The sequence below is a fragment of the Artemia franciscana genome, chromosome 9 (assembly GCF_032884065.1).
Source record: "Artemia franciscana chromosome 9, ASM3288406v1, whole genome shotgun sequence".
NCBI lineage: Eukaryota > Metazoa > Arthropoda > Branchiopoda > Anostraca > Artemiidae > Artemia > Artemia franciscana.
Window position 1 is genome coordinate 23,480,685 of NC_088871.1, and position 12,203 is coordinate 23,492,887.

Below are 12,203 nucleotides of genomic sequence, written 5' to 3' on the forward strand. Positions count from 1 at the left end.
CAGATTAACAACTTCAGCGTTTAGTCGCAGCGAGGAAACAAAACCAAAGTGTTGCTCTCGCAACACTTTACTCGGCGAAGCCGAGCAAAGGTTGCCGCAACACCTCACGTTGCCCATGCAACGTAGATCTAGTTTATCTTCATATGCGTTTGCTTTGGGTTTCATTTATTCTTTGACAGCAATTTTGGTCGTTTTAAGTTTGAATTATTATACGGCTTTATTTCTGCTGGTCTCAAGTTTTAATTAAGTTTTTTATGCTGCTTTGAAAAAAATTTTTGGGAAAATTTATTTTTATTCATTTTTGTTTATTTTTATTGTCAATTTCTTTTTTGGTTAATATGACCTTACAAGTACTTCTCCTTCTTTTTAAAATTTCTAAAATAGAACCAAGATACCATATCATAATTCAAGTTCTTAAATTACATAAGGTGATCTGAGCGTTGTTTCTAATCGCGATGAATTTTTTTTTTTATAAATTTCACTCAATTTGAAGCTCATGTTTGGAACAGACATTAATCTAAGAATTTCATTCAACTGTAATTTATAGATAATGTGCGAAAAAAACTCCTAGGAGAATTTTCAAAATATTACTCAAGAATGAAAATAGAATAGAAGAACGAATATACAACAGAGACATTACTCACTCATCTTTCATTTATGACTCTTTAAACTCTTCTATATTTAATATTTAAGTGAGTGTTAAGAAAGTACGGGGTAGAAAAGAGCCAGGATGCACTAGTCATTTTTTGGTCGAGTTCAACGTCCCTCGTAATGTCCCTCAAACTTAATATCTTACCCGTTTTTATGGCACTTGGTATTAACCAAGGGACATATAGTAATTGCGAATTCTGTCGGTCTGTCTATCGGTCCCGGTTTTGCTACTTTAGGCACTTCCAGGTAAGCTAGGACGATGAAATTTTGCAGGCACATCTGGGACCAGACCATATTAAACTAAAAATAGTCATTTTTCCGATTTGACCATCTGGGGGGAGAATGGGGGCCCTTTAATTCGGAAAAATAAAAAAAAATGAGGTATTTTTAACTTACGAACGATTGATCAGATCTTAATGAAATTTGATGTTTGGAAAGATACGATATCTTTTGGTGATCGTTTGGTGATCGGTGGGCTCTTTGGTGATGTTTGGGGGGGAAATTTGGAAAAATTAGGTATTTGTAACTTACGAAAGGGTGGCCAGATATTAATTAAATTTGATATTTAGAAGGATGTTGTGCTTTAAAGCTTTAATTTGAAATTCCAGCCAGATCCTGTGACATTGGGGGGAGTTGGAGGGAGAAACTAAAATTCATGGAAGACGTCAAAATTGGGGTATTTTTATCTTACGAAAACGTGATCGGATCTTAATGAAATTTGACATTTAGAAGGAATTCATGTCTCAAAGCTCTTATTTCAAATCCCGACCAGATCTTTTGACATTGGGGAAGTTGGAGGGGGAAATCTTGGAAAACACTTGGAGTGGAGGAACCGGGATGAAGCTTGGTGTATAGAATGAGTAAATGTCCTTGATACGCGATTGACATAACCGTGCTGGATTCGCTCTCTTTGGGGGAGTTGGGGGAGGGGTTCAGTGATTTGGCGAGTTTGGTGCTTCTGGACGAGCTAGAACGATGAAAATCTGTAGTCATGTCAGGGAGCTGCACAAATTGACTTGATAAATTCGTTTTTCCCAGATTCTACCATCTGGGGGGCTAAAGGGAGAGGAAAAATTAGAAAAAATGAGGTATTTATAACTTGCGAGTGGGTGATCGGATCTTGATGAATTTGGATATTTAGAAGGATATCGTAACTCAGAGCTCTTATTTTCAATCCTGACCGGCATTAAGCCTCTGATTTTCCTTTTAAATCAATATATGTATTCTTAGAATTTTGTTAGAGCTCATACCATATGAGCTCTTGGCTCTTCTTGCCTCGTCACAAGTGCCAATGAGCTCTTAACTCTTGTTTAAATATATATCAAACACCCTTTTAGTAGCTTCTATTAGAATAACGTCGAATAATTTATTTCAACATTCCCCCAACATGCTCTAGAAGTCTCAACTAAATGCCGATAGCCATTAGAGCTTTCGACTAAATTGAAAACCCCCATCAGCATTCTCAGCAAGTTTGAACTTGACCCTTGACTATTCCTGGGATATTGTACACACAACCCAACCTTGATTTCCAACTCGTTTTTGAAATATATTGTTCATGCCATTTTTTAACCTGGATGTTTGTGGTGCCTTTTGATCTCCATCAATATTCCTTTGAAGTTTCAACTAAATTCAAATTTCTATTGCTGAGATAGTGCATACACGTTCTATGACAACAAGGTTGGACATACTGTCTTTTGACTAAGTTCAACATCACAATCAACAGACCCTAAAATTTTCAATTTAATTGCCCTATCCATTCATGAGACATTGCAGATTAATTTTTTTGACAGCCTGGAAATGTTATGTCAATTCAATAACCAGGATGCCTTTGTGCCTTTTTGATTTACTTTAATAGTTCTATCAAACAGTTGGTACAACAACAAAAGAGAGAATAATGAGGACTTTTTTTCCCAAGACAGTGAACCAACAAAACCTATTTGAATATTTCGGCCCTACATCTAAGGGCCGTCTTCAGCAAAGAAAAAATAAAAAACAATAAAACACTTACAATAAAAGTTCTCAGTTAAAAATCCATTTGTTTTTATTTTAAAATAGCCTTGGCATCATTACTTCTTAACAAAAAGTTCAGCCAAGACTGTCTGATAAAAGCTAACATTTTGCAAGATAAAAAGGTTCATTCATTTCACTAACTGTATTTATTAAAAATTGGAATGATTTCTTATTGCGATATTTGCCTTCTCTGCAGCTAATCTGATAGTTCTTTTGATATTGGGCTTGTTTTTGTTCGTTCCTATTTTTGTTTTATTTTGAATTAGATTAGTTTCTATAATTAATTTTGTGTACATAGGGTTGAGTGTGTATTCACCCAAGTTTCTATTTAGGGATGTGTTATTATTTAAGTTTCGTTTGATTTCGATTGCCTCACGGACAGTTTGTTTGATTTCTAGGTCATTGCTAATTAGAATTGTTTCGTCAAATAGAACATAATGGTCTGGATTTTCAAAAATATGATTACTTAAAGCTAAATCGAAAGATATGGAGTTATTTTTAGATTTTAATGCTTTTTCAATACTTTCTTTGTGTTGCTGCAATCTTGTTCCTAAATTTTGGTGGGTTCGACCAATGTAATAATTTCCACAAATACATGGTATTTGATACACCCCTCGTAGACGAGTATTTGGGGTTTTATCCTAAAGTTAAGAGAAAGAGTCAAACTTTAGCGTAAAGAGCGAGGCGTTGAGGAGGAAAAGCCCCCTATCATATACGGAGTAATTTCTGTTCGTTTTAAGTTTTAATGTTGCTCCTTATTTTCATTTTAAAAACAAACTTGTTTTTTTTTATTTAATTTGTATTAGGAGTAGATGTACTTCAACATCTATAGCTGTATAGCGCTCGTTACGCTAAAGTTTCTTACTGTTTTAAAAATAAAGTTAAGAGAAAGAGTCAAACTTTAGCGTAAAGAGCGAGGCGTTGAGGAGGAAAAGCCCCCTATCATATACGGAGTAATTTCGTTTCATTTTAAGTTTTAATGTTGCTCCTTATTTTCATTTTTTTTTAAACTTGTTTTTTTATTTAATTTGTATTAGGAGTAGATGTACTTCAACATCTATAGCTGTAGCAGTAGATGTAGCAGCAGTATTGGCAGTAGCAGTTACTTTTGCCGTATCTTTAGCAGTATTAGTAATGATAGCCCTAGTCACTAGCAGTGCCAGATGCAGTCGTAAGTAGTCCGATGTAATCACAGTCACAGATGTAAGTTTTCGCAGTAATATTTGTAAGTGGTTGCAGTCTGACAGTTTTTAACAAAATGACTATATCAATTTTTGATGTTATGTTCCTGGTAATTAGAGGATCGGTAGGGAAAAATGGATTGGAGGGTGACTGATCACCTTCCCATTAACTTAGAATCTCAAAAAAAGCACTAGATGTTAAAATTTTGGATTCCAATCACCCATTTCCGTCTCAAAGTAATGCAGATATGGTGTTTTGAGAGTCTGGATGCAAATCCAACCCATAGATGCTATTGATTCGGCTCAACACTCTCCCTTGAATTATAACTTAGTTTCCATTTATCTCGTATAATATCCCTGAAGGAATCAACTTAATATTCTAAGCCAACCTTAAGGTCAATCTCCGAGGTTTGAAGCCAATGCTATTTTCCTATAGCAGTGAAATGCGTATTAACAACAGAAACGAGCAGATTCTTTGATGAAGAAATTCCTGAGGCTTCATTGAAAGCTTTAACATGAATAGGCCGAACAAATTTGCATTTTTTTTCTTTAGAGCTTCATAAAAAATTAATTAGTGGGGACACCTCTAATTTTTAAAAGTAGTAGTAAAATTACTTTTAGAGGACGTAGAGAATTGTAAAGTAGCCTCTCCATTTGCCACGAGATTTCAAAATTTTTGTTTTTTTATTATCATCAGTTTCCTTTAAAATTTGCCATTTAAGATATTCTTCCTTTACTATTTAAAAGGGTTGCACTAATCATACAGCCTTGATTTTTATGTCGTTTTGTAGATCTTATACCGATAAAACAAACAGTTCGTGGTAACGAACTGTAGTAAGGAGCGACCCGGCTCAATAGTAACCAAAACTCTAAAAAATTGAATTTTGATATCAATAGCTACATCAAAAGAATCGCATTTTAATGCTGATTTTAAACATATAAGTTTCATCAAGTTTAGTCTTACCCATCAAAAGTTACGAGCCTGAGAAAATTTGCCCTATTTAGGAAAATAGGGGGAAACACCCCCTAAAAGTCGTAGGATCTTAGCGAAAATGACACCATCAGATTCAGCGTATCAGAGAACCCTAATGTAGAAGTTTCAAGCTCCTATCTACAAAAATGTGGAATTTTGTATTTTTTGCCAGAAGACAAATCACGGGTGCGTGTTTATTTGTTTTTTTTTTTTTTTTTCTTTTCCCCAGGGGTCATCGTATCGACCAAGTGGTCCTAGAATGTCGCAAGAGGGCTCATTCTAACGTAAGTGAAAAGTTCTAGTGCCCTTTTTAAGTGACCAAAAAAATTGGAGGGCATCTAGGCCCCCTCCCACGCTCATTTTTTTCCCAAAGTCAACGGATCAAAATTTTGAGATAGCCATTTTGTTCAGCATAGTTGAAAACCATAATAACTATGTCTTTGGGGATGACTTACTCCCCAACAATCCCTGGGGGAGGGGCTGCAAGTTACAAACTTTGACCAGTGTTTACACATAGTAATGGTTATTGGGAAGTGTAGAGACGTTTTCAGGGGATTTTATTTTGTTTGGGGGTGGGGCTGAGGAGAGGGGGCTATGTTGGAGGATCTTTCCTTGGATGAATCTGTCATGGGGGAAGAAAAATTCAATGAAAAGGGCGCAGGATTCTCTAGCATTACTATAAGAAAACAATGAAAAATAAACATGAAAACGTTTTTTCAAATGAAAGGAAGAAGCAGCATTGAAACTTAAAACGAACAGAGATTATTACGCATATGAGGGGTTCTAAAAATACTTTAGCATAAAGAGCGAGGTATTTAGGAGGAGATAAATACCTCGCTCTTTATGCTAAAGTATTTTTAGTAATTTCAACTATTTATTCTACGGCCTTTCTGATTCAGGGGTCATTCTTAAAGAATTGGGACAAAACTTACGATTTAGTGTAAAGAACGAGGTATTAACGAGGGTACAAACCCCCTCATATACATAATAATAATTAAAGAATATAAAAGTGTGTTACGTAAGTTAATTCTAAAGTTACGTATATTTTTTGCTAATAAAAAAATTCGTTAAAATTAAAATTAATAGTTGCCTTTTTATGTAACCGAAAAATTGCATGGCAACTAGGCCTCCTTCCCCATCCCATATTTCTCAAAATCGTATGATCAAAACTAAGAGAAAGCCATTTAGCCAAAAAAGGAATTAATATGCAAATTTCATTTGAATAGTTTACGTGTGGAGAGTCAAAATCAAACATGCATTAATTCAAAAACGTTCAGAAATTACATAAAAAAAAACTAGTTTTTTTAACTGAAAGTAAGGAGCGACATTAAAACTTAAAACGAACAGAAATTACTCCGTATATGAAATAGATTGTTCCCTCCGCAATCCCTCGCTCTTTACGCTAAAGTTTGACTCTTTGCCACAATTCTGCTTTTTAAAACAATTAAAAGCTTTAGCGTAAAGAGCGAGGGATTGCGGAGGGAACAATCTATTTCATATACGGAGTAATTTCTGTTCGTTTTAAGTTTTAATGTCGCTCCTTACTTTCAGTTAAAAAAACTAGTTTTTTTTTTATGTAATAATCCCAAAGACTCTCAAGTTTGTAGTTATGTGGGATGATTTTTAGCAATAATTTTTAGTATTTTAGATTTCCTCCTTTCTCATTGGCTTAACCACTTCTTGAGGAGTTTGCCAGAATATCATTAAGAATGTTGACATCTCATTAGCATTAGGACCAGATTTATAAGGAAGTTGAAAACATGTATAATTGGTAACAACACCTTGAGGCAATATCATTTTTAACACTTCATACGAATTGCCATTTTTAGGTTACAAAGCTGGTACAAAACAGATAACATTATTGGCCTTTAAAAGTAAAGAAACACCGATTGTAGGCCTATAAAATGTATGAACATTATTTTTAAAAAGAACATTATTCTTAAAAACACATCATTTTAAATATTATCAGTCTTTAAAAGTAAAGAAACACCGATTATAAACCTATAAAATGTATGAACCTTATTTTTAAAAAGAAAATTATCTTTAAAAACACATCATTTTAAACATTATTGGCCTTTAAAAGTAAAGAAACACCGATTGTAGACCTATAAAATGTATGAATGTTACTTTTAAAAAGAAAATTATTCTTAAAAACACATTATTTTAAACATTATTGGCCTTTAAAAGTAAAGAAACACTGATTGTACACCTATAAAATGTATGAACATTATTTTTAAAAAGAACAATAACCTTAAAGACACATTATTTTAAACATTTTTGGCCTTTAAATGTAAAGAAACACTGATGGTAGGCCTATAAAATGTATGAACCTTATTTTAAAAAAGAATATTATTCTTAAAAAGAATATTATTCTTAAAAACACATTATTTTAAACATTATTGGCCTTTAAAAGTAAAGAAACATCTATCATAGGCCTATAAAATGTATGAATATTATTTTTAAAAAGAACGTTATTCTCTAAAACACATTATTTTAAACATTATTGGCTCTTAAAAGTAAAGAAACGCCGATTGTAGGCCTATAAAACATACGAACATTATTTTATTTTTTTTTAATCTAAAGTTGTAGAATATTTGTCCATTTTAGTTCCACGGGATCTCATTTCATTCCTAATAGTGCCCGTATCTTAGAATATTTTGGTTTTTCCCCATCATCTCATACAGTTGATGATTTATAGGCTCGTTCATAAATGATTGATTACCCCGGTTTGGAACCGGGGTAATCATATACTTTGCTTTACGGAGTAATGTTTATACTATTAAATTAATGTCATTTAAAGTAATATGTTCGTGAAGGTACATAATAAACATTGGGCACCCTTGCCCTGGGATCATAAATGCAGGTAAGGGAGGAAGGAAACCCCTAGGGGTATTTAATAAATTTTTGAAACTACTTATATTTATATACTATTCATCAAAAACAAGAGCTAAGAGCTCATATCGCACTTGTGACGAGGTCAAGATGAGCCAAGAGCTAATATGATATGACCTGTAGTAACATTCTAAGAATCAATAGATTGCTTTAAAAAGAAAATCAGAGGCTTAATGCCAGTCGGGATTTAAAATAAGAGCTCTGAGTCACGAGGTCCTTCTAAATATCAAAATTCATTAAGATCTGATCACCCACTCGTAAGTTAAAAATACATCAATTTTTCTAATTTTTCCTTTCCCTTCATCCCCCCAGATATTCGAATCGAGGAAAAGAATTGTAACGAGTCAATTAGTGCAGCTCCTTGACATGCCTACCAATTTTCATCGTCCTAGCACGTCCAGAAGCACTAAACTCACCAAAGCACTGAACCACACCACCTAACTCCCTCAAAGAAAGTGGATCCAGTCCGGTTACGTCAATTACGTATCTACTGCGTTTATAAGCGTTTTCCAATATTTCCAGTTTCCCCCTCCAACTCCCCCCCCCCAATGTCAACAGATCTGGTCGGGATTTGAAAGAAGAACTCTGAGACAAGAGTTTCTCCTAATTATCAAATTTTATTAAGATCCGGTCACCCATTCTTAAGTTAAAAACACCTCAATTTTTCTAATTTTTCCAAATTAACAACTTCCAGCACACCCAAAGAGAACGGATCCGTACCAATAATGTCAATCTCGTATCTATAGCTTGTTCTTATTCTTCCCATCAAGTTTCATCTGGATCTCTCCACTTTAAGCGTTTTCCAAGATTTCCGGTTTCCAAGGTTTCTGTTTTTCCCTCCAGCCCTCTATGTCCTTGGATCCAATTCTAATTGAAAATGGATTATCTGAGACATAAAATTCTTCTGCACATTAAGTTTCCTTAAGATCCGATCACCCATTCGTAAGATACCTTGATTTTCACGTTTTCCAAGAATTCCAGTTTCCCCCCCCCCAGCTCCCTTCAATGTCATTGGATCTGGTCGGGATTTAAAATGAGAGTTTTAAAGCACAAGATCCTTCTAGATATAAAATTTTATTAAGATCTGAACACCCGTTCGCAAGTTACAAATACCTCATTTTTTTCTAATTATACCGAATTACCCCCCCCCCTCCCAACTCCACCAAAGAGAGTGGATCCAAGCCGGTTATGTCAGTCATCAGTCACCTATCTTGGACTCCGCTTTAAGCGTTTTCCGATATTTCCTGCCCCCCCCCCAAATGACACTGGATCTGGTAGGGATTTAAAATTAGAGATCTGGGTTTCGAGATCCTTCTAAATATGAAATTTCATTAAGGTACGATCACTTTTTCATAAGTTAAAATACCTATTTTGTCTATTTCTTAGAATTAACCCCCCCCCCCAACTCCCCCAAAGAGAGCAGATCCGTTCCGGCTATGTCAGTCCCGTTTCTAGGACTTGTACTTATTTTTACCACCAAGTTTCATCCCGACCCCTATACTCCAAGTGTTTTCCAAGATTTTAGGTCTCCCTCCAACTTGCTCTTCACCGGATCCGGTCGAGATTCAAAATAAGAGCTCCAAGACATGATAATTATAGACATGATTAATTATATCAAATAAATTAAAAAGACAAAACTCTCGTTTTTAAAATTTTTGAAACTGGATCAAGTGGAATGACTGCTAAGAAAGTTGCTGTTGTAACTGGTTCAAATAAAGGAATTGGCTTTGCCATTGTCAAAGGACTTTGTCAGAAGTTTGATGGTGATGTCTTCCTTACATCACGAGATGATAACAGAGGACAAGCTGCCATTAATCAGCTAAAAAAGGAAGGATTTAACCCGAAGTTTCATCAACTGGACATAGACCATAAAGGGAGCGTTGAAGTTTTAAGGGATTTTCTACAAAAACATTATGGTGGACTGGACTGCCTCGTCAATAACGCAGCTATTGCGTATAAGAACGCGGCCACTGAACCATTTGGCGAGCAAGCAGAGAACACAATTAAGACAAACTATTTCAGCACTTTGAATTTGTGCAATATTTTATTTCCAATTTTGCGGCCACATGCTCAGGTTGTCAATGTTAGCAGCTCTGCAGGGTTTCTGTGTAAAATTCCCAGTGATGAGCTTAGGAAAAAACTCTCCGCTCCAGATGTGACAGTTGAAGAAATTAGCCAGCTTTTGAAGGAGTTTGTTGAATCTGCAAAAGCTGGATATCATTCAGAGAAGGGATGGCCAAACAGTACCTATGTAGTGTCCAAGGTTGGTTTAAGTGCCTTGACAAGAGTCCAGCATAGGATGTTCCAGCAAGACCCACGCGAGGACATTGTCGTCAACCATGTCCATCCAGGTTACGTCAACACAGATATGACTAGCCACAAAGGAGTTCTGAAACCTGAAGAAGGCGCTCAAGCACCTAGCTGGCTCGCATTACTGCCTGAGAATGTGGAAAAACCTAAAGGAGACTACGTATGGCATGATTGCCAAATTTTCGACTGGTTGAATGGGCCTATTCCTGGCGCACATTAAGTAGCCACAAACTACAGTTGATGTTTCTGTTTTCGTGTTTGTGGTTCGTTTTTTGTTTTGAGAAAATATTGAATAATATGCAGCATTCGTACCAAAAAAAATATATAAAAAAATAAAATAAAAAAAAAATTAAAAAAAAAAATAAAAAAAAAAGTGCCGAAGACAATATTAACGAATTGTTAAAGGTACTTGAACTTTGTGAGCAACGTAACGTTGAGCTGCCAGTCTTTGTGATAGTTGAACCTGACGAAGTCCCTATCTGTCCTGGTGAGATAGCTGGGGTAATCACCAGAAAAGTTATAGAAGTTTGTAATAAGCTAGACAATTTCATGAATAAGGACCCTCCCGCCCCCTCGATTGTTCCTACAGTTACTGAAACAATGCCCTCATATGCAGTGGTACTCAAGAATTTGCCCTCTGACCTCACGAAGTCCGATTTGAAGAAAGACTTTTTACGAAAAATGTGTGGCAGAGAGTGCTCTAAAGTTGTCGAAGTTCAGCCCAGAAAAGATAATTGGCGAGTTGTTACAGCTAGCAAGGCTGATGCAGAAACTCTTGTGGGGGTCTTTCAGATCGGTGATAAATCCCTTTCTGCAACAATCAGTAGCCCCTCTCGCCTCGGTATTGCTCGATTTGTTCCTAGCAATATAAATGACGATGAAATTTGCGCACTGATTCCTAAATGTGTCAGTTCAAGACAGATTGGCAACACCCGCTCGTTTCGATTGAAATTTAAAACTAAAGTTGATCTTATGAATGCCATAAAAAATCCCCCAGTCATAGATTATGAGAAGATCAAAGTGGCTGAGTATCTCTCCCTCCCGGTAAGATGTTTCAAGTGTCAAGCTTACGGGCATATATCCAGTAGCTGCAAAAATGAAGCTATTTGCGCAGTCTGCGGTGACCATGGTCATTCAAGCTCCAAAACATCTCCTTGTCAAAGGCCCAAGAAGTGTGCATTGTGCAAATCACAGGATCATCCCTGTTACAGCTTCAAATGTCCAGTCGCCCAAGGACTTTTAAGTAAAGTTAAGTCAGCATAATGGCTCGAGCCTTAAGTCTCTTATCATGGAATATCAATGGCAAAGTGGTTGACAAAGGCCTAGTCCTCTCTGAACTTTTAAGTACAAATGAAATAATTTTTCTGCAAGAAAATTTTTTGGTCTCATGAAAGGAAAAATTTACTCAGCATTTCACAGAATTCTTATCTCTTATTTCACCCAGCGAAAATGAATAAGAGCCGTGGCCGACCTTCAGGCGGATTACCTATTATTTCACAATTTCCCGTCAATCTCCTTGAGTCGAATGACCATTTCATTGCTGCCGAATTTTCGGACCTAATCTGTATAAACATTTACCTGCCAACTAATTACTGCTCTTCGCAATCGAGAATAAATTCAAAAATGCTTGCAAAAAGCTAGTGAGTTTTGTGAAGGGAGTTTCAAAGCGTCCAAATGCTCGAGTTTTGATTGCAGGAGACTTTAATTGTGACTTAACAGACAGTTCATCGCCAAGAATCCAACTCCTTCTGAATTCCCTCTCCCCTTCCTACTCAGTTGCTGACAAAACAGAAACTTTCACGTTTATTGGTGTCCTGTCAGCAACTTCTAACCTTGATTATTTTATTGCATCTTTCCCCTGTGAAACTGTCGAGGTAATTTGTGATGGCTTTTATTCGGATCACCTTCCAATAAAGTTGAAAATAAATGCTTCATTTCATGCCCCTAAACAGCCAGATAAAAAGTGGTTTTATATAAAAGACTGGAAAGAAGTTAACCGCGAGATGTTTCGTTTTGAATGTGACAGAATATTAAATAAAATAAAGGCGCCCTTTCATTTGTTGTGCACGCACTCTGGCCTTAGTGAAAAAGAAATAGCCATCGGACTTACCACCTATCTAGCTGAAATTAACCATGCATTAAAGTGTGCTGAAGCTTCAGCTGTCCCGTGCAAGCGTATTAGGAAA

General features: G+C 35.9%; 2 protein-coding genes and 1 long non-coding RNA gene across 6 annotated transcripts in view; 2 read left to right on the forward strand and 1 right to left on the reverse strand.

Annotated features, from left to right (window-relative positions):
* The window catches only part of LOC136031164 (glutamate-gated chloride channel-like), a 200,839-nt gene that overhangs the window by 151,241 nt on the left and 37,395 nt on the right, over positions 1-12,203 (reverse strand). The window contains exon 1 of one of the 4 annotated variants that reach the window (XM_065710508.1): positions 2,660-2,712. The exons of the other annotated variants lie outside the window; for them this stretch is intronic. The gene's annotated coding sequence lies outside the window, so the exon portion shown is untranslated. Of the gene's footprint in view, positions 1-2,659; positions 2,713-12,203 lie in introns of those variants that run through there. 4 annotated transcript variants of the gene reach the window in all.
* Positions 1-12,203, forward strand: part of LOC136031167 (uncharacterized) — a 140,820-nt gene that overhangs the window by 11,646 nt on the left and 116,971 nt on the right. The gene's annotated exons all lie outside the window — the stretch shown is intronic.
* LOC136031159 (carbonyl reductase [NADPH] 1-like) lies at positions 9,321-10,358 on the forward strand. The gene has a single exon (XM_065710493.1). The coding sequence runs from the start codon at positions 9,383-9,385 to the stop codon at positions 10,235-10,237; it is 855 nt and encodes a 284-aa protein (XP_065566565.1). The 5' UTR covers positions 9,321-9,382; the 3' UTR covers positions 10,238-10,358.